General features: G+C 46.8%; 1 protein-coding gene across 3 annotated transcripts in view; it reads right to left on the bottom strand.

Moving 5' to 3' along the window:
• Positions 1-1368: 1368 nt before the first annotated feature.
• EXOSC10 (exosome component 10) overlaps positions 1369-25200 on the bottom strand; it is a 30471-nt gene continuing 6639 nt past the window's right edge. Inside the window, exons 4-25 of one of the 3 annotated variants that reach the window (XR_013519788.1) lie at positions 22581-22685; positions 22114-22279; positions 21675-21789; positions 19049-19124; positions 18728-18838; positions 18062-18205; positions 16769-16959; positions 15207-15363; positions 14887-15035; positions 14655-14705; positions 13865-13976; positions 11999-12049; positions 11763-11841; positions 11052-11158; positions 8786-8881; positions 8484-8558; positions 6697-6781; positions 5553-6535; positions 3983-4154; positions 3101-3162; positions 2470-2546; positions 1369-1505 (exon numbers count right to left, since the gene is read on the bottom strand). Coding sequence is in view for 2 of the 3 variants with exons in the window: in XM_002750282.6 (XP_002750328.1) it covers positions 1475-1505; positions 2470-2546; positions 3101-3162; positions 3983-4154; positions 5553-5626; positions 6697-6781; positions 8484-8558; positions 8786-8881; positions 11052-11158; positions 11763-11841; positions 11999-12049; positions 13865-13976; positions 14655-14705; positions 14887-15035; positions 15207-15363; positions 16769-16959; positions 18062-18205; positions 18728-18838; positions 19049-19124; positions 21675-21789; positions 22114-22279; positions 22581-22685 (2286 nt within the window). In the remaining variant the exon portion in view is untranslated. The remainder of the gene's footprint in view (positions 1506-2469; positions 2547-3100; positions 3163-3982; positions 4155-5552; positions 6536-6696; positions 6782-8483; positions 8559-8785; positions 8882-11051; positions 11159-11762; positions 11842-11998; positions 12050-13864; positions 13977-14654; positions 14706-14886; positions 15036-15206; positions 15364-16768; positions 16960-18061; positions 18206-18727; positions 18839-19048; positions 19125-21674; positions 21790-22113; positions 22280-22580; positions 22686-25200) is intronic. The other 2 variants (XM_002750282.6, XM_009000398.5) reach the window with 2 other exon arrangements.

The following is a 25200-nucleotide window of genomic DNA, read 5'->3' on the forward strand; positions in this document are numbered from 1 at the left end:
GATTGGGTCACAGATTTATATAAGAAGTTCACTGCTGCATTATTAAGAATAGTACTGAAAATGAAAACCTAAATGTTTAACATAGGGGTTGACAAAAATAAATTTTACATTGAGAAAAGTCTCATAATATAAACTTTAAGGTGAAAAATAATAGAAACATAAAGTCGTTTGTAAATTTAAAAATACATCTATATACACACAGCAAAAGCTTATAAGGAAATAAAGCAAAATGTTAAAGATTATCTCATCCAGGTGTAGTGGCTCATGCCTGAAATCCCAACACTGGGAGGTCAAGACGTGAGGATCACTTGAGGCCAGGAGTTCAACACTGGCCTGGGCAACACAGCCAGAACCTGTCTCTAAAACATAAGAAAAACTACTCAGGTGTGGTGGCATGTGCCTGTTGTCTCAGCTGCGTGGGAGGCTGAGGTGGCAGGTTCACTTGAGCCTGAGAGGACAAGGCTGCAGTGAGCCGAGATCACAACACTGAACTCCAGACTGGGCAACAGTGAGACCCTGTCTCAAAAAAAGGAAAAAAAAAAAAAAAAAGAGCACCTTGGTGTGGTGGGACTATCGACGATTAAAATTTTCTCTTCGCATTTTCTTTGAGACGGAGCCTCACTTTGTCACCAGGCTGGAGTGCAGTGGCGCGATCTCGGCTTACTGCAACCCCTGCCTCCTGCGTTCAACGGATTCTCCTGCCCCAGCCTCCTAAGTAGCTGGGACTATAGGCACACACCACCATGCCCAGCTAATTTTTCTATTTTTAGTAGAGACGGGATTTCACCATGTTGACCAGGATGGTCTCGATTTCTTGACCTTGTGAACCACCCAACTTGGCCTCCCAAAGTGCTGGGATTACAGGAGTGAGCCACTGGGACTGGCCTTGCGATCTTCTGTATTTCCAACATTTCTTGCAATGAACATGTTGTTACTTCTATAATCAGAAAAGAAACAAAGTTGATTTAAAAAAAAAGGTGTGAAAGGAACAGACTAGAGAACAGGTCCTCAGGAGCCATGGCTGATGCTAGAGTACCTTACCAGTTCCTTTCCCAATGGCATTTTTTACCAGTTGGCTCCATTCACGATACCTGAAGGCTTGAGAAGGAAGTGAAACGGCCCAGAGAACCCCCTAAAAGTGGAGGCGGATGACCACCACACCCTGTGCTCTGCAGGTGCTGCCTGCTTCTGAGTCCCAGGAATTTGTCTCGTATTCCTCCTTGGGTGTGGCTCTGCATTCTCTGGAAGTCATGGTAACCCCAGGGCACTTACCTGCCCAGACACCTGAAGATGATTGCCTAAACAGGATGGGGATCTATCCTTCCTGACAGAGCTGTGGCGGCAGCAAAATAAAAATCAGGAATCAACTTTCTTCCAGGAAGAATTTTTTTTTAATGGTTTAAAAATACGTCTGTACAAAAGCAGCACCGACATCTGGTGCTTCTGCTCCGTGGGCGCCACGTGTCTTCCAGGACTATCTCTGTGGCCAGTTGTACCTGAAGCCTCTGCAGAGACAGTACAAAAAAAACAGTTATTTCTTCTGGGTTGGTTGGACGTTCTCAGATGGTTTACAAGATGGTGCAAACCTTAATCATGCAGAACGGGGGAGAATGGTTTGTTCAGGGGTCTCAGGGACCTCAGCGGCCCACCAGAGTTGGCTGAGCTGAGCAACATCTAAAGGACACAGACCTGTCCTTCCTGCCCTTGGGCAAGTCCCCTGAGCTCAGCATTGGCTTATTAGGATGTTATGCTTTTAACAAAAACATTTGGACGAGTGCAGTGGCTCATTCCTGTAATCCCAGTACTCTCGGAGGCTGAGGCGGGAGGATCAACTGAGGCCAGGAGTTTGAGACCAGCCCAGCCAACAAGGCAAAACCCCATCTCTACTAAAAATACAAAAACATTAGCCCGGCATGGTGGCAGGCACCTGAAATCCCAGCTGCTTGGGAGGCTGAGTTAAGAGACTTGCTTAAACCCAGGAGGCTACAACTGCACTCCAGCCAGGGAGACAGAGTGAGACTGCCACAAGAGAGACCAAACCACTCTTCAACAAGGATAACCCACACATGCTTACTTTTTCCTCATTCCTAACAGGCTGGTCCAGGAAAATTTCACAACTATTCATGTCTATTTTCACAGAGTGACTCCAGGAAACAGTAACTGGAGAGCCAGGCACAAGGGGAATCTGTGTCCTGGGGCGCAGTGCCTGCAGACGTGATGTGTAGCACAGAGCTAATCACCTCCTGCCCTTGTTATCGGAGTGTCGAGGGGGACCTGGCTGTGGGAGTTTCTCTGAGTCTTCCTGTTGAAGCCCCTGGGCAGTGGCTCCTCAACTGCTCCCCACCAACAGCACCATGCACGACAGGTGCTCTCTCACTGGGCAACCTGGGCTGTGCAGCTATCCAGCACCACACACAGCAGGTGCTCTCTCATTGGGCTCCCTGGGCCACGCAGCTGTCCACCACATACCTGTCTGATTTTCCAGTTGGAAAGGACATGCTTTTGTTTCCCAATGACTGTTTAATTTTTTTGGCTGCAATACATTTCTGAAAAGATAAGAAACATTGAAGCTGGGTGCCACCAGGACCATAAGACATGCAGAAAAACACGCCTGGGCTCAGGCAGCCAAAGATTCTAGCAGCAGAGGTGTGACTTTTGATTCCCGGCAAGAGGGACATTTCTGTGTTTCTGAAGGCAAGGCTGCTCAGATGTGCAGCAAGAGGAACAGGAGGGCCTCAAGCAGCCCTGCCTCCCACATGTGGAACCTGCGTCCACACTGTCTGCCTGCCAGCGGCACCAACACCCACGTGGGGCGAATGCAGGCTTGTGCTGGCCCCAAACGGGGTGCTTTTGGCCTGCAGCTATAGTTCCCATGGTAGGAAACACAAATAATACCTTTAAAACCACACAGCAGCTTTTACGACCTCATTTTATGAGTTGCTGGGGTAGTTGATGGGTATGTCTGCACTTGGGAAGAAATGAGGTGAGAAAAAAGATATGCAAAGAAATAGATTCCTAGATGGGCCTGTCTTCTCAGCAGGGGAAGAGATCAAAAATAGGTGCTACCGGTGTGCTCAAATCCTCCAGGAACAGTTCTTACCTTGCCAGACAGGGTCTGTTTGTTTGGATCAAACTGGGAAGAAGCTTTGGATTTGCTTATTCCTGCAGGGTAAGAGATGAGAGAGCCCTGCAGTCAGGTCAGTGGGTTACCACACATCACAGGCTCACAGCGAGGCTGGGACCACGACACTTGGGGAAGCCTTGGCTGTCAGAGCGCAACACCCATTACGATGAGGGGCTTGTGGCTCATGTAAATGAACACATGGTGATCCTGGTCCCTGCAGGCAGTCCGAAGACCATGCCTGCTTCTCTTGGCTCTAGTCCTAGGACGTTAGGGACAGGTGGCTAGAGCAGTGGCCCCTGCATGTAAGGAAATGCATTCTGATCTCTGTGCTGGGTGACACCATCAGGAACTTGGGCTCCGAGGCGACACTCCTGTATAAAGCAACATTGCATGTTGCTCTGGAAGCTGCTGGAGCCGGGAATGCCATCTGCAGCCCCTTCAAAGCAGGCGGACTCTTACAGCCCAAGCAGCCCTAGGGCTTCATGTCATAGGCATTGAGATTTTTCAACAAACAAAATCTTTACCATGTGTTTTGTGTGTGTGTGTGTGTGTGTGTTTTTCTGGGCACGAGTTACAGTGAGGAAGGATGGAGTGCTGGTCCCAATGGAAGTGACAGGTGATCTTGCTAACCCACCACAGAGGCCACCCTGACAGTGAGTTCCTGTGAAGGAGGTGGTGATGGGGCTGCAGGCATCTTTCCACATTGCCATGGCCCCTCTGGACCACTCCAATAATTCCTGGCTAATGCCACGCCCTGTGCAGGACTGACTCGGCCACTGTGTTGCGGTCTCTATACTCTGTGTCTCCTCCCACCTGATGCATGCAGATGTCCCTGTATGGGCCCCAGAACTTCCTCACCAGCAAAAGCCTTGAAGTCTGACTGGCTGTAGTCGTAAGGTGTAAAATCTTTTTCTGGTGGCCCTGGGTCCTTTGGCTTCTTGGAAATTTTGAGTCGTTTCTTCTCCTGTTTCTGTTCTGGGGTCCTTGGGTCACTTGTTGTTCGCTCTCTCTTCTTCGCAGCATTTTCTAGCTATAGACCAGGAACACATGTGGGTGAGGAATAGGGAGGCGCATGGGAGAGGGAACCCCCCTGGCCTCAGCAGTAGCCAGGACCCAGCTGCCTAAGTGGTTAGAAGAACAGTCAGTGGCTGGGCCCACGTATAGGCTCACACCTATAATCCCAGCACTTTGGGAGGCTGAGGTGGGTAGATCAAGAGGTCAAGAGATCGAGACCATCCCGGCCAATGTGGTGAAACCCCTTCTCTACTAAAAATACAAAAAATTAGCTAGGTGTGGTGGCGCATGCCTATGTCCCAGCTACTTAGAAGGCTGAGGCAGGAGAACTGCTTGAACCCAGGAGTCGGAGGTTGCAGTGAGCCGAGATTGTGCCACTGCAGTCTAGCCTGGCGACAGATAAAGACTTTGTCTTAAAAAAAAAAAAGAATAGTCAGTGGTGGGAGAAGAGTAGTGGCTGGACATCCAGACCAACACTCAGGGTTAGTTGAAACAAATTCCTCACTGGACAATGACATGAGGTCATTTAAGAAAGACAAGCAGGTCAGGTGCAGTGGCTCACGCCTATAATTCCAGTGCTTTGGGTGGCTGAGGTAGGAGGACTGCTTTAGGCCAGGAGTCTGAGACCAGCCTGGGCAACACAGCAAGACCTGTCTCTATAAAAAAATGAAGAAAAGCTAGCCAGGCAAGGTGGTGCATGCTTGTAGTTCTAGCTACCTGGGAGGCCAAGGTGGGAGGATTGCTTGAGCCCAGGAGTACAAGGCTGCAATAATCACACCACTGTACTCCCATGTCACTATTTTTAAAAAAAGTAAATGGAAAAAAAAAAAAAAAAAAGAAAGAAAGAAAAGGCAGGGGGCAGGGGTTAAGAATTTGAGTGACAGCCTGGGCAACACTGTGAGACCGTCTCCACCAAAAACAATAACAAAAGATAGCTGGGCATGGTGGTGTGTGCCCGTGGTCCTAGCTACTTAGGTGGCTGAGGTGGGAGGATCTTTGAGCTCAGGAGTTTGAGGCTGCAGTGAGCTATGACTGTGCCACTGCACTCCAGCCTGTGTAACAGAGGTAGACCCTACTTCAAAAAACAAAAAAAAAACAAACATTTTGTAGGGTAGAGCGGGACACACAGGCTTCAATGCTGTAACTTCAGTGCCTTTTCTACTACTACTATAGTTGAGTGGTCTGGCATATTTACCACAAACGCAGAGGAAGAAGGGTAACAGGAATTACAGTATCAGCACTGTGGAGGTTTTGGAAATGAGGTGGACCCTAATGGCTAAGCTAAGTGACCTGGAAAGAAGGCAGCACTTAATATAAAGCACAGGGCAAGCCCCTAAGACACCTGAGGAAGACCCTGTCCATAAGCAGGGGCATCGTTTCTCAAAGGAAAAAGGAGAGAAAAGCTGGCACGTACCGCGGCCTGCTGTCGGACGGAGATGGCCTGCTCTGCTACAGCCCCGCATGCTTCCTTCGCCTGCTCCCGGGCAGCTGTAAGGGACAGAACTGTCTCTGGAGTTGCTGAATCCAGCAACCACCCTCCTCCATCTCCATCCTCCTCCAACTCAGCCTAGCCACAGGGCTTGTCACAGCTGATCCCCCGTCCCTCTCAGCTCCCTGGTCCCCCAACCTCTACAGGACAGGCTGCCTGGGACTGAGGCTGCAGTGCTCTGCCCACCTTCACCTACACGTGAGCTGATCCTCCCCAGCCCTGCCTAATCCTCTCCTGTGAACCCGAATGCTCAGTGGCCTGTGGACCTGAGGGTGTTTAATAGGATCGTCTCCATTATGGACATGTCCACTCAAACCAGCTACTTTGGCTGCCAGCGACTCCAGCTTTCCAGCTGCTCAGGACAAAACCGTCACCCAAGGCTCACTCCTTTCTCTCACATGCCACATCCACCTCATCATCAAATGCTGTCAGCTTTGCTACAGGCCAGATCCAGGCTCTGACTGCTTCTCACCACCTCCCCTGCTCCCATGCTGGTCTCAAAGCCATCATCCCGTCACCTGGGTCACTGTCGCGTCTCCTACCCCTTCCCGGGCTCTTGTCCTTTCCTTTCTAGTCTACTCTCAACACAGTGGCCAGAGGGCCACAGCCCCCTCCTGGCTTCTGAACTCGGAGTAATAGGCAGTGTCATCCTGTGGGCCCCTGCTGGCTCCTTCCCCATCTCCTGCTCTTCTCCTGTTCTGCTCCTGTGGCCCACTTGCTGCTGCTGAGCATGCCCAGTGAACTACCCCAGGGCTTCTGGGCTCGCTGTGCTGTGGCTCCAGAACACTCTTCGCTAGGTTGCTCAGGTGTCTTCAGTGTCGCATTCATTAGACTGCCTTCTCCAGCCACCGTCAGGACATAGCTACAGCACCCCCAGCACTCTCCACAGTCAATCTACACAGCACCTGCTGCCATATGATGGGAGGAACACTGAGTGCCCACCATCCCTCAGCAGAAGGGAAGCCCAACAGGGCAGGGCTGTGCCGATTTCACTCGCGGCTGAATCTGGCACTTGGCTGAAACAGCCGTCCCTTAGCAGCCGACTGAGTGACAGGGAAGTGAATGCTACCTGTTTGTTCAGCTGCCTTCTTCTTGTCAGTTTCCTTAGACTCTTTTTGCACTTGTATCTGAGCCAGCTTCCAACGGTTGCTGATCTATAATGAAAGCAAATATAACCAACAAAACCCTCCAAAGTCAGCCACCTAAGTCTTACTTTTCACGAGGTGATATAGGGCATGTTAACCTAAGTACACAAGTCCTTTTTTTTTTTGAGACGAAGTTTCGCTCTTGTTGCCCAGTCTGGAGTGCAATGGCATAATCTCACTGCAACCTCCGCCTTCTGGGGACAAGCAATTCTCCTGCCTCAGCCTCTCAAGCAGCTGGGATTACAGGCATGCGCTACCATGCCTGGCTAATTTTGTATTTTTAGTAGAGATGGGGTTTCTCCATGTTGGTCAGGCTGGTCTCGAACTCCCGACCTCAGATGATCCGTCCACCTCAGCCTCCCAAAGTGCTGGGATTACAGGTGTGAGCCACCATGCCCGGCCTAGAAGTACACACTTCTAAGTCATAAATTTCAAATCTAAGGGCATGAAACACAAATTTTTTTTTTTAAGATGGGGTTTCACCACGTTGGTCAGGCTGGTCTTGAACTCCCAACCTCAGGTGATCTGCCCGCCTTGGCCTCCAAAGTGCTTGGATGACAGGTGTGAGCCACCACACCTGGCTGAAACACAAATCTCATGCTGGGCCAGGCGTGATGGCTCATGCCTGTAATCCCACCAATCTGGGAGGCCAAGGCGGATGGATCACCTGAGGTCAGGAGTTCAAGACCAGCCTGACCAACATGGTGAAACCCCATCTTAAAAAAAAAAAATCTCGTGCTGGCTTTACTGCTAAAATCCTACTGTCCTCCAGGCACTGGGACATCCAGCATCTTGTTCAATCCCCCTGTAACCCTGAGTCAAAGGTACTGTCATCACCTTCTCTTTAGAGACGAACAAACAGGCTTGGGGAGGCCAAGTAACTTGTCCAAGGAACAGGGCCAGGAAATGACAGAGGTAGACTCAAGGCTGGGCTTCCACACATCTGCTGTGTTAATTCCTGACACCATACTGATCTACAGCATCAGAACACATTTAGGTGACACTGAGCTTAACACATGGGATGTGTGGTTGTTTGATGTGCCACAAGCCGTGGGAGGAAAGAGGAGAGAAGGCAGAAGCCCCATCTGATTCCCCACTTCTAAAAACAGCAAGCTAACTCAGGGACAGGAATGGGGCCAGGAGACCTCTCAGTCTTGCCTAATGGAAGAGCTCTGCTGCTGCGCAGAGGGAGCCAGTCGGCTATGTGATCTAAGCAGACACCCTGCAGGGAGGAAGGAGGCTGTGAATGGCGGTTCATGTACTAGCTCCCAAGAGCATCTTAAGGGGGTCCCAGGGAGGTGTGTTCTCATTCTTACTCATCATGCTGGTAAAAAAAAAAGCCAGATAAATAGAGTGTTTTAAAGTTAAAGCTGTCACCTTTAAGAGGCTTAAAGTAACAGATATCTGTAAAAATGTAACAAGCTGTATATTTAATATTTGTGTACTTTATTACATATAGATTAAACCTCAATTAAAAAAATGAAAACGAAGAATTCTTTCTTATAAGGCTTCCAAGTGCTTTTGAGAATCTGACTGAAATTCTGGGCCCTGTCCCTAGAAATAATGTTTCGAAAATAAAGGGCTTTTGCATTCACTTTCAGGGGGTTCGCAAATGAGATGAGCTTGTCTAAAACAGAAACCTGGTACAAATAATTAAGAAATCCCCTTTTCTTAGAAAGTCTCTTTTAGAACAGGGGACAAGTCTACTTACTTCATAGATTTTCGTTGATGGATCGAACTTTGCTGCCTGAGAGACGGGAGCGCGGTGTCCCAGTGAAGGCAGAAACTGAAGAAAGGAAATGACTGTGTGAAATGCTGCCCGGAATGGAATCTAGACCCACAGGGCAGAGGCACTCAGATGGGGGGTTACTGGTGTCATGTCAGCATCTTTGCCTGGATACCAGGAAGGTTGACACACTGGATTCAGAGGCTTCCTTCCGAGGTAACAGCATGTACAGTTGCACGCATCTCTGTATATCTTGTCAGCCCTGAGCATACAAAACTACTACTCACCATCCTAAATGGATTTTCAAAGGACTCCATGATGTTCTGGGCTTTTTTCTGTGCAACTGTCAACGGACCCTTCTTATTGTCTTCAGCACTAGGTTCCTGCAGAGACAGACAAAAAAATGATCACTAATATCCATGATCATCTGTGACATCAAGATACAAGCAAGAGAGCAACAGTTAACCGTGATTTTTTTTTTTTTTTGAGACAGAGTCTGGCTCTGTTGCCCAGGCTAGAGTGCAGTGGCACGATCTCAGCTCAGTGAACCCCCCACTTCCTGGGTTCAAGAGATTCTCCTGCCTCAGCCTCCGGAGTAGCTGGGATTACAGGCACACGCCACCATGCCTATCTAATTTTTGTATTTTTAGTAGAGATGGGGTTTCACCATATTGGCCAGGCTGGTCTTGAACTCTTGACCTCAAGTGATCCACCTGCCTCGGCATCCCAAATGCTGAGTTTAAGATGTGAGCCACCACACTCAGCTAGTAACGGTTATTAATACCAATGGCTAAGGCTAATTTTCATACATTCTCCTATGTATAAGGTGCTGTGCCTGCAACAGCACACAGTAGTGTTTCATTATCAACGTGCTGGATCACTGAATTCTCACCATGTCCTCACCACCTATGAGGTGGTATTACTCTCACCACCTTACAGAGGAGGAATCTGAGGGCTACAGAGGTTGTGACAGTCTTCCAGAGGCTGGCAGTGAATACGAGCAGAACAGGGATTTAAACCCAGCATGGTCTGGCTCTAGAATTTGAGGTCTTATTTGATGTCTGAATTTTATTTTATTGATTGATTGACTGAGATGGAGTCTCATTCTGTCACCCAGGTTGGAGTGCAGTGGCATGATCTCAGCTTACTGCAACCTCTGCTTCCCGGGTTCAAGTGATTCTCCTGCCTCAGCCTCCTGAGTAGCTGGGATTACAAGCATGAGGAAAAATGCCTGGCTAATTTTTGTATTTTTAGTAGAGATGGGGTTTTACTCATGTTTTGAGATGGGTCTCAAACTCCTGACCTCAGGCGATCTACCAGCCTTGCCCTCCCAAAGTGCTGGGATTACAGGTGTAAGCCACTGTGCACAGCCTGAAATTTAATATTTCATATATTTATAGGGAATCATTGAAACTATGCAACAAAATGCTGCTTCCAGATGGGTTCATAAATATGAGCTATCCTTTTACTTCGTTTGTAATTATGCCCTTGCCACACAGAGTGCAAGAAGCCCACAGCCTCCTTTACACCACATAGCACTTCCACGAGAAAGCAGCGCAGAGTTCACACTAACACTTTTAGCTGATAAATCACCTTCATGACTCAAATTAGCTCTGAGGTCGACTAAAGCGCCTAGAATTTTCTCATTAATTGCTGAAGCAAGGTCCAATCTAGATTTATATAATTAAGTTAAAAACAAAATTGAAGCCTGGGCGACATGGTGAAACTCCATCTCTACAAAACATACAAAAAGTAGCGGGGCATGGCACATGCCTGTAGTCCCAGCTACTTGGGAGAAGGCTGAGGCAGAAGGATTGCTTGAGCCTGGGAGGCAGAGATTGCAGTGAGCCAAGATGGTGCCACTGCACTTCCACCTGGGTGACAGAGTGAGATCCTGTCTCAAAAACAAAACAAAACAAAACAAAACAGTGAAATAAATGGGTATAGTGACTCATACCTGTAATCTCAGCTACTTGGGAGGCTGAGGCAGGAGGATCGTTTGAGCCTCAGAGGTCAAAGGCACAGTGAGCTGTGACTGTGCCACCACATGCCAGCCTCAGCAGCGGAGCGAGACAGTCTCAAAAAAAAAAGTGTTTCAAAAGCGTTTCTCTTCTTCACCGAAAGCACACACACGGTGCTGCGGTCAGGCAGGAAGCTATAGGCAGAGCACATTCTACAGTTCACCAGACAGCACACCCACGCCATCCCTGCTGGGCATCCAGGTGAGCCGTTCTTCCCTTGCCCCTGCTGCAGCCTGTCTGGAAAGCCCTGCTTGTATGTTCTTTGCATAGGCCCTCCTCCCACTAGGTGCTATTCAACACCTGGACGTCAGCCTTTCCTTGAAGATTTCTTCACACACAGAGCTCAGAGAATCCTCCATCCACGTCCCGAGACCACCTCCTCCAGAGTGGTAAGTGCCCCTTACTCATCTGTCTCCATGCCTCTCCCACCACTACTGGGTTTTGCTCTCAGCATTAGTCTCCAAGTGGATGCAATCCTCCAGGCAGACAGCCTGCTGGATAAACCCAGTCAATCCTAGGGGGTGCTACTCACATTAAATAATGTGATGACAGCTGTGGCAATCACGCATGTGGTACCCAGCAAGTTATCTTCTTTTTCATCAGGGAAGAGGTTTGCCTGGTTCTGAACTGGCACAGATCCTAGAGGAGCAGAAGTTAATAAGGTCAAGGCCTACGAAATTGTATTTAATTTAATTAATTTATTTTGTTTTATTTTTTCTTTTTGAGACGGAGTTTCTTTCTTTCTTTATTATTTATTTATTTATTTAAAAGACAGGGTTTCACCATGTTGGTCAGGCTGGTCTTGAACTCCTGACCTCAGGTGATTCGCCCGCCTTGGCCTCCAAAGTGCTTGGATTACAGGCGTGAGCCACCACGCCCAGCCTTTGAGACGGAGTTTCTCTCTAGTCACCCAGGCTGAAGTGCAATGGCACAATCTTGGCGCCCTGCAACCTCCATCTTCCGGGTTCAAGTGATTCTCCTGCCTCAGCCTCCCGAATAGCAGAGATTACAGGTACCCGCCACCACGCCCAGCTAAGTTTTGTATTTTTAGTAGAGACGGAGTTTCACCACGTTGGCCAGGCTGGTCTTGAACTCCTGACCTCAGGTGATACACCTGCCTCGGCCTCCCAATGTGTTGAGATTACGGGCCTAAGCCACTATACCCAGCCAAGCCTACAGAATTTTAGACATGGCAGGTGTGTCCCAACCTCTTTGGGACAGTCAGGAGGGCTCTCGACTTTACCATTGGTTGGGATGATTGGATAGCCATCCGGAGGGGCATGGGAGCAGTCGTGAGGTCCAAAGAGAACATTCTCCAATCTCTGCATAAAAAAGACACCAGCAGGCTGGCATGTAAAACGTGCAAGCCGGCAGTAGCTTCCCGCCAGCTGTCAGCACAAGCCTCTGGCAGAGGTGTACTTGAACAGGCTGCAACTGATGTCTTCCCTCCCGGGGCAGACTGTGGACCCGACACTCTACCTCAGCACCGGGCAGTGGTCCACTCTTCTTCACTCCGGTTGCAACTTCAGACTAAGGGTAAAAACAAAGGGAACTAAGGAAAGTTGCCTAAACGCCTCAGGTCCAACACCCAGCCCCCAATGCTGTGTTCCTTCACCAGACTGTTTCTCAAGAGCCCAGAGATTTTCTTTCCTCCCTTCACTCCTTGCAGTGCCTGGCAGGAGAATTATTTGGTGCTCAATAATTATGTGTAGGGTGAAAGAATAAGGCTCTTTATCGTGACTAAGCACAACAGGAAGGGTGCCAAAGAGCTTGAAAAAGACTCTTCTCTAGTGACCAGGGTCTCTCTTTACTTGGACAAAATACAGAGCTTACAAAGACATTTTTTTTTTTAAAGAGTTTCACTCCTGTCACCCAGGCTGGAGGGTTCAAGCAATTCTGACTCAGCTTCCTGAGTAGCTGGGACTACAGGTGCATGCCATCTTACCCAGCTAATTTTTGTAATTTTATAGAGAGGATTTTTACCATGTTGGCCAGGATGGTCTCGATCTCCTGACCTCATAATCTGCCTGCTTTGGCCCCTCAAAGTGCTGGGATTACAGGCCTGAGCCATCACACCTAACCACAAAGACATTTTTAACATAAAAATTGCAAGTGTAGGGCTGGTAAGTGGCTCACAACTGTAATCCCAGCACTTTGGGAGGCCAAGGTGGGAGGACTGCTTAAGCCCAAGAGGTCAAGACAGTCTGGGAAACACAGCAAGATCCATCTCTACAAAAAATTTCATCACTTGACGTCAAGAGATGGAGACCATCCTGGACAACATGGTGAAATCCCGTCTCTACTAAAAATACAGAAATTTGCTGGGCATAGTGGTGCATGCCTGTAGTCCCAGCTACTTGGGACACTGAGGCAGAAGAATCGCTTGAATTCGGGAGGTGGAGGTTGCAGTGAGCCAGATCACACCACCGCACTCCAGCCTGGTGACAGAGTGAGACTCCACTTAAAAAAAAAAAAAAAAGAATGGAGACCAGCTTATGTATTTACAAGGGCACAAGGAATAAGATGCTGGCAGAAAGAACAGGCCTGCTAAGGCTGGGCGCGGTGGCTTGCGCCTGTAATCCCAGCATTTTAGCAGGCCGAGGTGGGCGGATCACCTGAAGTCAGGAGCTTGAGACCAGCCTGACCAACATGGTGAAACCCTGCCTCTACTAAAAATAAAAAATTAGTCAGGAGTGATGGTGCATGCCTGTAATCCCAGCTACTTGGGAGGCTGGGGCAGGAGAGTTGCTTGAATCTGGGAGGCAGAGGTTACAGTGAGCCAAGATTGCACCATTACACTCAGGCCTGGGCAACAGTAGCAAAACTCCATCTAAAAAAAAAAAATGCTGGGTGTGGTGGCGTGTGCCTGTAATCCCAGCTACTCGGGAGGCTGAGCCAGGAGAATCGCTTGAACCTGGGAGATGGAAGTTGCAGAGAGCCAAGATCGCGCCATTGTACTTCAGCCTAAGTGACAAGAGTGAGACTCCGTCTCCAAAAGAAGAAAAAAAAAAAAGAACAGGCCTGCTAAACTGGGAATCTTTAGTAGAAAAGCTTTTTCTTTTTTTGAGACAGTCTCCCTCTGTCACTGTATGATCTCAGCTCACTGCAACCTCCACCTCCTGGGTTCCAGTGATTCTCCCACCTCAGCCTCTGGAGTAGCTGCGATCACAGGCATGCACCCCATGCCCAGCTAATTTTTTGTATTTTTCGTAGAGATGAGGTTTTACCATGTTGGCCGGGCTGGTCTTGAACTCCTGACCTGAAGGGATCCACCTACCTCGGCCTCCCAAAATGCTGGGATCACAGGCATGAGCCATCACGCCCAGCCGTAGAACAGCTTCTTACCTTAAGCAGGGGCATCTCTCGAGCCTGCTGGATTAAAAGGTGCATTTCGTTGATCTGCTGCCGCACAAGGGGTGGTACTGGGTTGCAGCAAGCGATGATGCCCTGAGGTTCCCTGCAGACAAGTAGGAACACACACTCAACTTGTCACTCAGAAATGCAGCTCTCAAAGGCTTCCAGATAAGAATAATGACTGGGTAAAGCCACGGTGCCACACCTAAGCTGAAGCTACAGCTTGGTGACTAAGCAAACACTGATATCAGGATAGCCAAGGCCAACTTCTCCATGTGTTCTTTGCAACACCAAGCTTTAAGTGGATCCCTCTTAAAGTCTGACTCCAGCAGTCAGGGAGAGCTGGAAGTAAGCACCACAGCACTATGGATTCTCAATTCTGCAGGGGGGCAACCAACAGACTGCGGATTTTGATTCTTGCTTGTACTTCAATCAATATCACAAAACATTTAAGATCATGAGATGCTTTAATTTGGAAGAAAGTATACATGAGAAAATCTGGGACATTTTCTTTCCGTGTAAGTAGATGCTATAAGGCTTAGGGACTTAGATGAACTCAAACTAAGGCATAATCATTGAGATTATTCCAGTTCAGAAGTTTTAGTTCTTAAATGGCAGCCTGAGGGCGGAAATTCTCGATTCCTTGGACTTGCTACCTTCCAAGCTTAGAGTATTGATCTCTGAGTAAACAACCTTGGGTGACAGCAACCAGAAAAGCTTGATTTTGAAGAACATGAGATCTACTGAGAAGGTTGAAACACATCAATCAGCTCTCACTCACTTGGGCAGTTCTTCAGCTATCTTCAGCATCATATGGTTTGGCAGTACGTATCTGAAAAAAACACACACATTGGGGACACATTACATTCAGCCAGTGAGTTCCATTAGATGCTGTCCTACAGGGGAAATAACCAGCTTTCATGGCAAAAGAAAAAAAAAAGAGACCATTATTTACTTGCTATTAGATGTGCTCGGTCTGGAAGCAGGCATCAAAAGAAGTTCTAATTCCTTACCCGTAACTTTCATCTTCCCTGCGAGCTGTTTTATCCCTCCAGGCGAACAGCAGCTGAAAGGCTGCTAACTGCTGTGTGTTAAGGTGCTTCTTTTGCTTCCTGTAGAGTTCCAGGTAGGACTCATCCGTGAAGATAGGTTTGATGAATTTCTACAAAGTATTAGAGAATATTCAAAATCAATGGGAATCAAAATTGTGCCCTGGGCTCTGTAAAACGTTTGGCTCTTTTCATGAATGTAAGGAGCAAACCTAAGAACTGGAACCTGGCCAGACACAGAGCCTGAAAGTGTTGCAGTCTGTGTGACTGCGGTGAAGGCGTACCTTGAGGCAGATGTCCCTGCTCCGCTGCCACACCACCTGCAGCTGCACGGGCTGGCTGTTGCCACGATCCCACAGCTCCAGCCTCATTTTATCATAGATGTACAGCAAGTAATGGGTGTCATCCCGGGCGTAGCTGAGCATTTCCTCAGGCAGAGGGCTGGAATTACAGAGGACACTGTTTCACTGACTGCCCCCAAGGACAGCAATTCAATTTGTCCACTCCGTGGGTGCTGGGACCTCCTTAGACCCTTCTGATATGAAAGATCCTTTCATAGCCAATATTGTAGTTCTGCCAACACTTCCTGCATTTTAACGTGGTAAGCCATTATTTTAATAGCTGGGTAGAGGGAGGCAGGATAATATGATGGTTAAAATAAGAGCACTGTCAGCTACTCTGGACACACACAAGGAGCGGCAGAAAAGGGGACACTGTCCTGAATTCAAATCTCAGCTCCAGCTGTCTGTCCTTAGACAAGTTCCTTAACCTCTTTGGGCTTACCCAGCTAACCTGTGAAATGGGAACCAGGTACTCCACAGGCTGTATTGGGAACTGCTTAGGACCACATCCTTGAAGCACTTAGCCCAGAGTGTGGCACAGGGTAAGGGCTCTGTAACAGGGAGTGGGTTTTTAGATTTTATCAATTTTTACCTTTTATTTGGACTTTATCAGTCTTAATGTAATTTTATTTTTATATTTAGAGATTCTGGCATTCTGGCATGTGGAATTCCTGAAAAAGTTCAGTGGCACCTTCCTATGACAACTGCAACCTCGGGGAGATAGCAAACAAGTGGAAAATGACCAAGCTAAGCAAGGCCTGCAGGAAATGGGGCAAAACTGCTACATTATGCCACAAAAAACATTCATTATAAAGCTAAACCAACAGTGTCCCTTAGAATTCTTCTCCGCCTACAGAAGATCATCTTACACACACACACACACACACACACACTCTCTCTCTCTCTCTCTCTCACTCACTCACTCACTCACTCATCCCTGCTAGGGAGATCTGAGTTTCAAAAAAGAGACCAGCATGAACAAATACTGATGTGGCACCTCTTTTTCAGCCACTGTTTCCATGAAACACAGTGTAACTGAATCAGTCCATCATAAAGTCCACATTATCATTAAAGAATTTCCACACTTTGGGAGGCCAAGGCGGGTGGATCATGAGGTCAGGAGATCGAGACCATCCTGGCCATGGTGAAACCCTGTCTCTACCAACATACCAAAAATTGGCCAGGCATGGTGACACATGCCTGTAGTCCAGCTACTCAGGGGCTGAGAAAGGGGAATCCCTTGAATCTGGGAGACGGAGGTTGCAGTGAGCCGAGATCGTGCCACTGTACTCCAGCTTGGTGAATGAGCAAGACTCTGTCTCAGAAACGAAAAAAAGAATTTTCTACCACTTTTACGCTGCTGAAGATGACTAGCAAAAAGCCTGATATGCCATTCATTTCAATGAATATGGTATGGCCCTAACCCAGGTCTCTGTGAACGACAGGTTAATGAATAATCACACCTTCTTCTCCCACCCACATTTCCTCATTAAGAGCAAACTGACCGTATTCTCCAGTCAGCCAGCTGATACTGCTTGTTTGATTCCACGTTGCAGTAGAGTTTCAGGAGATGATCTAGTGAGTGCCTGCCCAGGTTAAGAAGACGTGCTGCCTGATGGGTATCAAACATGTTCACTACATACAACCCAAAGTCTTTCTGTAGCCATTCTATGTCTGAATCAGCACCATGGAAGACCTGAAAACAGAACCAAAGTCATGCAGTACACTGGTATCAGGCCACTCAGGCTCTGAAATTAACTCTGCCTCTAGTTTATTAGAACACTGAAATTAGACAGTAATCTTTAGACAGTAATCTTTGTTGTCCAGTCTGTAGTGCATTGGTGTGATCTTGGCTCACTGCAACCCCCGCCTCCCATGCTCAAGCAATCCTCCCACCTCAGCCTTCCAAGTAACTGGCACTACAGGTGTGCCACAATGCCCAGCTAACTTTGAATTTTTTGTAGAGACAGGGTTCCATTATGTTCCCCAGGCTGGTCTCAATCTCCTGGGCTCAAGTGATCCTCCTGCCTCAGCTTCCCAAAGTGCATGGATTACAGACTTGAGCCACCTCGCCTGGCTGAAGCCAATATTCTAATCAAGATTAGATATATGCAGCCAGGCATGGTGGCTCACACCTGTAATCCCACCACTTTGGGCCAATGCAGGTGGATTGCTTGAGGTCAGGAGTTTGAGACCAGCCTGATCAACATGGTGAAACCCTGTCTCTACTAAAAATACAGAAATTAGCCAGATCAGGTGGCAGGCGTGGCAATCCCAGCTAGCTACTTGAGAGGCTGAGGCAAGAGAATCGCTTGAACCCAGGAGGCGGAGGTTGCAGTGAGCTGAGATAGCACCATTGCACTGCAGCCTGGAGGACAAGATTGAAACTCCATCTCAAAAAAAAAAATTAGATATATGCAGTTTTAAATGTTTTTGTCTTCAGTCACAGCTTTCTACACTCAAATTCCATACTCTTAAAGTCTGAAACTGTTATCAACCAATGAGACGCATGAAAGCAGTTCAGTATGGCCGTGAAGTCCAAACAATCTTGACAGCTGGGGCTCACTGCAGTAGTCATGAAAATGATTTAACATTTTTCTGGGTGGTATCAAGCTAAGTCTTAGCTGCTCTAACAGGGATTTAGAAACAAATGCCATTTAGCATGGTACCCTAGTTAGGAAATGACATGATCCCTCCCAACTTTACTGGGTCTATGTTAAAATAATGAAATAGTAGACTGAAAAGCACTAAAAATCTTGTATGAGCTCACAGGCATGAGCTACAAAAGGCTTGCTGACCTTAACGATAGCGGGGTTTGTGAGGCTCTCATTGAGGATGTACATGTCACTTCGAAGCTCAAGGGTGTCAATGATGAAGTCTTCCATCCGAGTGGAAATTTGCATCAGGCAGGTCAGTCCCAGGAAGCTCCTATAAGAGTGGTGCTAAACAACACAGAAGGAGAGGAGAATAGAAAAAAACAAAGATTTTATTAGACTTTCCTTTACTGATTTTGAAAAGTCAGCTACAGGCTGGGGGTGGTGGCTCATGGCTGTAATCCCAGCACTTTGGGAGGCCGAGGTGGGTGGATCACCTGAGGTCAGGAGTTTGAGACCAGCCTGGCCAACATGGCAAAACCCCATCTCTACTAAAAATACAAAAAATTAGCTGGGTGTGGTGGCTGGTGTGTATAATCCCAGCTACTTGGGAGGCTGAGGCAGGAAGAATCACTTGAACCCAGAGTGAAGGTTGCAGTGAGCTGACATCCCACCATTGCACTATAGCCTGGTCAACAGAACGAGACTCCATCTCAAAAAAAAAGAAAAAGAAAAGTCAGCTACAAAGCTAAGTTGTAAGATTAATTTTTTACTAAAAAATAGATTAAAATTAGTACCAATTTTATACTTATTCAGTAGATAAACTCCCAGAAAAGGTAAAAATTTCACCCAGGGTCACATACAAGATACCTCCAAGTCGACTGCAAATTCCTGACAATTCAAGAGCTTTTCGTTGAGTTCCACAAGTTCATCCAGGGAGGATATAAAATGGCACGGTGTCTCTTCTACAGGTCTGTATAACTGGATCAAGAGAACAGTGAGAAAGGGAGGAATATAGAAATCACCCCCCAGTAAAGTACAAAGTGAACTATGAGTTTGAGAAATGACCCAAAACTGGAACCTTCTACCTTAAAGATATTCAAAAAAAGTCAAAATTACATCAGTGACTCTACTTACTTGATTCCTCCTGGGCTACAACACACCACCCTTAAACTAAGGCTGGGCACTAACCTGGGGTTGTGGCTTTTGAAGTACTGAATCTGGTGGAGTAAAGTGATTTAGTTCATATTGATAAGGATGTGCAAACCTGAATAAATAAAACAAAAAGAGAAATTATTCTGATTAATTCCATAATTCAAAGGAAAAACAAAGGCTCTTATCCAATCTGTAAAAACAAGTGAGAAAAGTCCACTGCGAAAATATTTTCCCTTTATAAAGAGCATTATTATTTCAGCAATTTGAGTATAAATCATAAATCAGGTGATATTTGCTCACCCTTAAAACATTATAATTAACTCTTTTTTTTTTTTTGAGATAGAGTTTCGCTCTTGTTACCCAGGCTGGAGTGCAATGGCGCGATCTCGGCTCACCGCAACCTCCGCCTCCTGGATTCAGGCAATTCTCCTGCCTCAGCCTCCTGAGTAGCTGGGATTACAGGCACACGCCACCATGCCCAGCTAATTTTTTGTATTTTTAGTAGAGATGGGGTTTCACCATGTTGACAAGGATGGTCTCGATCTCTTGACCTCATGATCCACCCGCCTCGGCCTCCCAAAGTGCTGGGATTACAGACTTGAGCCACCGCGCCTGACCTCTAATTAACTCTTTTCATTTCTTTAGAGAGCTGGAGACCCAGGCAGCTTTATTAAGATTTGAGTACTTATTTGCAAAGTACTGTACGGTTGATGTTGGGATAACACCAAAATGGTATATTTCTCAATATACCATTTGGTGGTTTGGAATAATAAATCTCTAAAGTCAGGATGAAGCAAATGCTTCAGCTGGCCAAGAGCTTAATGTTCTATTTTCTTCTGATCCTAAGAAATCTGTATAAAAATCCTCGCCCTGTGAGGCGTTGAGGATCCCTGTGGCCCAGTAGCGCAGGCTGCCTTTCATGACCTTTATTTCTCCAGCACTTAGCTTGTGGCCTCACAATGCAGAGCTGGGGCTAAAGGCATGAATGCCCAGACAGACTTTGGCTCTATGTGAGGAAAAGGCCAATACTAACAAAATTTTTATCACGTTTTTCATTACACTAAAGGCAAAGTCCATTTGTCTATATTAAGTGAAGTTTTTCCAAGATACTTATATTGCCAGTGAAAAATGCCTTTTCAGGCAGGCATGGTGGATCACACCTGTAATCCCGTACTTTGGGAAGCCAAGGCGGGTAGATCCTCTGTGGTTAGGAGTTTGAGACCAGCTTGGCCAACATGATGAACCCTGTCTCTACTAAAAATAGAAAAATTAGCTGGGCATGGTGGTGTGCACCTGTAATCCCAGCTATTCAGCAGGCTGAGGCAGGAGAATCACTTGAATCTAGGAAGTGGAGGTTGCAGTGAGCCGAGATCGTACCACTGCATTCCAGCCTGGGCAACAAGAGCGAAACTCTGTCTCAAAACACAAACAAAAAAAAATACACATGGGCCAGCTCTGGCCAGGTGCAATGGCTCATGCCTGTAATCCCAAAACTTTGGGAGAGCAGGTTGGGAGGTTTGCTGAGGCCAGGAATTCAAGACTTCAAGACCAGCCTGGGCACACAGAAAATATAAAAGTTAGTTGTGCATGATGGCTCACACCTGTGGTCCCAGCTACTTGAGAGGGAGGGGTGGGAGGATGACTTGAGTCCAGGAAGTAAAGGCTGTAGTGAGTTGTGTTCATGCCACCACACTCCAGCCTGGGTGACAGAGCAAGATCGTATCTCAAAGAAGTTCCAACTCTGTAAGAAGTCAGAATCTCTAATTTTGCTTTTTACATCTTTTTTTTTGAGACAAAGCTTTACTCTTGTTGCCCAGGCTGGAGTGCAATGGTGTGATCTTGGCTCACTGCAACCTCCGCCTCCTGAGTTTAAGCTTCCTGGGTTTAAGCGAATTCTCCTGCCTCAGCATCCCAAGTAGCTGAGATTACAGGCATGCGCCACCAGGCCCAGCTAATTTTTTTATTTTTAGTAGAGATGGAGTTTCTCCATGTTGGTCAGGCTGGTCTCAAACTCCTGACCTCAGGTGATCTGCCCACCTCAGCCTCCCAAAGTGCTGGGATTACAGGCGTGAGCCACTGTGCCTGGCCTTTATTTATTTATTTAGAGATGGAGTCTCCCTTTATCACCTAGGCTGGAGTGCAGTGGCGCCATCTTGGCTCACTGCAACCTCTGCCTTCTAGGTTCAACCGATTCTCCTGTCTCAGCCTTGCGAGTAGCTGGGATTACAGATGTGCACCACCACGTCTGACTAATTTTTATATTTTCAGTAGAGATGGGGTTTCACCATGTTGGCTAGGCTGGTCTCGAACTCCTGACCTCAGGTGATCCACCTGCCTCAGCCTCCCAAAGTGCTGGGATTACAGGAATGAGTCACTGCACCCAGTCTTCACTTTTTACATTTATAAAATGAGAATGAAGAGCAACTGCTACTTCTCAGGACTGCAGAGAGGTTTCCATGAGGCAATGGTGTGCAGGCCCTTTGTGAATAGAAACATGATAAGCCCTGTCTCTACTTATTGCTAAGGCCCAGGGTGGGATAAAAAAGGAAATCATTGCTCCTCAGAATGTTTTCATGTATATACTCCACAAAAGTGAAACTGTGAAAATGTGGCAAAAAAGTAAGCGCTCACACAGAAAGATCAGACATAGGCAAACACTTACATGTCTTGCTCAACCTGCTGGGTTCTCTGCTGATAGATGAAATCAGCCAGTGCAGGGGGGACATCCAAGTCCTCAGGACGATCCTGTGGGCGTTCCCGCCTTTCCTTAGAGAGGGCTGAAGACCCAAGCAGTGACAAAAACAGCATCACAACAGAGATAAGCACATTCGTGTCTTTTCTATCTAGTTACTGGCTCCCTTTGTTTTTTTTTTTTAGACAGGGTCATGTTCTGCCCCCCAGGCTGAAGTGTGGTGGCACAATCACAGCTCACTGCAGCCTCGGCCCCCTGGGCTCAAGTGATTCTCCCACCTCAGCCTCTGGAATAGCTGAACTGGGCTCCCTTTGAAGAAAGGAGGGTGGTAGAGAGGCATGTATGGCTTTCCTGCTTTTTGCATCAAACAAAGCAAGACTCAAATGCAAGCAAAGTATGAACTACTTACCTTGAGGGAGGGGTTTCTGAGCATTGGGTTTAATGAAGATTTTAGGAAGAAATGGTGTGTTGGAATTGTCAATCTTCTCTCGAAACTTGAGCTGGGGTCGGATGATATTTTTTGCATGAAGCAGACGGAAAGTTTCAGATTTTGCTTTTTTGCCATATTCTGCTGCCTATGATCAATGCATACAAATACTTTATAACACAGCAACTCGATGAATTAGAAAAGGAAATTCCAATTTATGACTTCCGAGGAGACAATATCCCATGGGCCATTCATTTAAGAATGCATGTGTATGTGGATGTCTCCAGAAAGTGAATAGGGTGTAGTTAGGTTGTGTGTTTATGAGAACAAATTAAAGGAGGCAGTGACCAGTTCTCTAATAAATTTGAACAGAAATGCATGTTAGAATGAGCAAAATCCCTATTATGAAGCTGACATCAGGAGCTCTAGTTAATCTGAAAAGTCCTCACCTTACGGTTCCAGCTGGATACTATTGTTTTGGGGACCTGCAGGCCAGCAGGGAGGACAGGCTGTTGATTCTTATTTACACCTGAGGCTTCATCCAGTAAAATACCCTAAGAACAGAAGAGGTACTGGTTTAGTATTTTTCCTTTTGAGATCAACAGAGTTAATTACCTATTTATTTATCTGACACATGGAGTCTCACTTTGTCGCCCAGGCTGGAGTACAGTGGCGCGATCTCAGCTCACTGCAACTCTTCACAGTCTGAATTGGGCTCACTGAAACCTCCACCTCAAGCATTCTCCTGCCTCAATCTTCCAAGTAGGTGGGATTACATGTGCACACCACCATGCCTGGCTACTTTTTGTATTTTTAGTAGAGACAGAGTTTCGCCATGTTGCCTGAGCTGGTCTCGAACTCCTGACCTCAAGTGATCTGACTGCCTTAGACTCCCAAACTGCTGGGATTACAGGTGTGAGCCACCACACCTAGCCTAATTACCTAACATTTAAAAAATATATATTCAGAGATGTTTAAGAAAATATACATATATAAGAACAGATCAATATATATGTCAAAACATCATGTTGTATGTCACAAATATATACAGATGGTCCCTGATGTATGATAGTTTGACTTAGAAGATTTTGAGTTTACAGGTTTCACCATGTTGGCCAGGCTGGTCTCAAACTTCTGACCTCAGGTGATCAAAAGAAAAAGAAAAAGAAAATTTTTTGAGTTTACAATGGTGTGAAAGCGATTTGCATTTAGCAGAATCCATACTTCACGTATACTCACAACCTGTTTTTCTTTTTTGAGATGGGAAGTCTTGCTCTGTTACCCAGGCTGGAGTACAGTGGTCCAATCTCGGTTTACTGCAGACCTCGCCTCCCAGGTTCAAGCAATTCTCATGCCTCAGCCTACCAAGTAGCTAGGACCACAGGTGCAGGGCACCACGCCTGGCTAATTTTTGTATTTTTTAGTAGAGATGGGGTTTCACTATGCTGACCAGGCTGGTCTCAAACTCCTGATCCTCCTGCCTTGGCCCTCCAAAGTGCTGGATTACTGACATGAGCCACCACACCTGGCCACAACCTGTTTTTTTACTTTCAGAAATATATTCAGCACTACTTGAATTACATAAGATATTCAACGCCGTATTATAAAAAGAGGTGGCCAGGCGAGGTGGTTCATGCCTGTAATCCCAGCACTTTGGAAGGCTGAGAGGTAGGTGGATCACCTGAGATCAGGAGTTCAAGACCAGTCTGGACAACCTGGTGAAACCCCGTCTCTACTAAAAATTCAAAAATTAGCTGGGCATGTTAGAGGGTACCTGTAATCCTAGCTACTTGTGAGCCTGAAGCAGGAGACTCACTTGAGCCTGGGAGGCAGAGGCTACAGTGAGCCAAGATCCTGCCACTGCACTCCAGCCTTGGAGAGCAAGACCCTGTCTCAAAAAGAAAAAAAAAAGAGGCTTTGGTGGCTCACACTTGTAATCCCAACACTTTGGGAAGCCGAGGCGGGCAGATCACAAGGTCAAGAGATGGAGACCATTCTGGCCAACATGGTGAAACCCTGTCACTACTAACATACAAAAATCAGCTGGGCGTGGTGGTGCACGCCTGTAATCCTAGGTACTTGGGAGGCTGAGGCAGGAGAATTCCTTGAATCCAGGAGGCAGAGGTTGCAGTGAGCCAAGATCACGCCACTGTATTCCAGCCTGGTGCCTGGTGACAGAGCAAGACTCTGTCTCAAAAAAAAAAGATTGTGCCCAACTTTAGACTAATGGAGGTGTGTTAAATGCATTTTTGACTTATAATATTGAGACATAACCCAATTGTAAATCAAGGAGCATCTGTACAACTTTTATCAATTAAAAAATTAAAATTTTACAGAGCTGATCAATATAATGAAAGGTGATTAGTACATCATGCCAAGTAATTAATCCATTATTTGCTCAAAGGCAGGTAGGACAGTAATTATTCATGCCCAATACTCGACTGACTCTTTACAGCTCTGAATTGGGCTGAAAATTCTAATATGATTTAGCAGTGTAACGTGGCCACTAAAATAACTAAGAAGTCCCTGGACTGCATACATTAAATATAGATGTATATTACTTAGAATGAGACTGCAGGGAGTCCTGATCTATTCCGTACTTTTATTTATTTATTTATTTTTAAGACGGGGTTTCACCATGTTGGTCAGGCTGGTCTTTAACTCCCGATGTCAGGTGATCTGCTCGACTTGGTCTCCAAAATGCTTGGATTACAGGCATAAGCCACCACGCCCGGCCTATTCTGTACTTTATTTATTTATTCTTTTTTTATTTTTTTGAGATGGAGTTTCGCTCTTGTTACCCAGGCTGGAGTGCAATGGCGTGATCTTGGCTCACCGCAACCTCCGCCTCCTGGGTTCAGGCAATTCTCCTGCCTCAGCCTCCCGAGTAGCTGGGATTACAGGTACGTGCCACCATGCCCAGCTAATTTTTTGTATTTTTAATAGAGACGAGGTTTCACCATGTTGACCAGGATGGTCTCGATCTCTTGACCTCGTGATCCACCTGCCTTGGCCTCCCAAAGTGCTGGGATTACAGGCGTGAGCCACTGCGCCAGGCCCTATATATTC

Source organism: Callithrix jacchus, chromosome 7, assembly GCF_049354715.1.
Source record: "Callithrix jacchus isolate 240 chromosome 7, calJac240_pri, whole genome shotgun sequence".
In the NCBI taxonomy this organism is placed as follows: domain Eukaryota; kingdom Metazoa; phylum Chordata; class Mammalia; order Primates; family Cebidae; genus Callithrix; species Callithrix jacchus.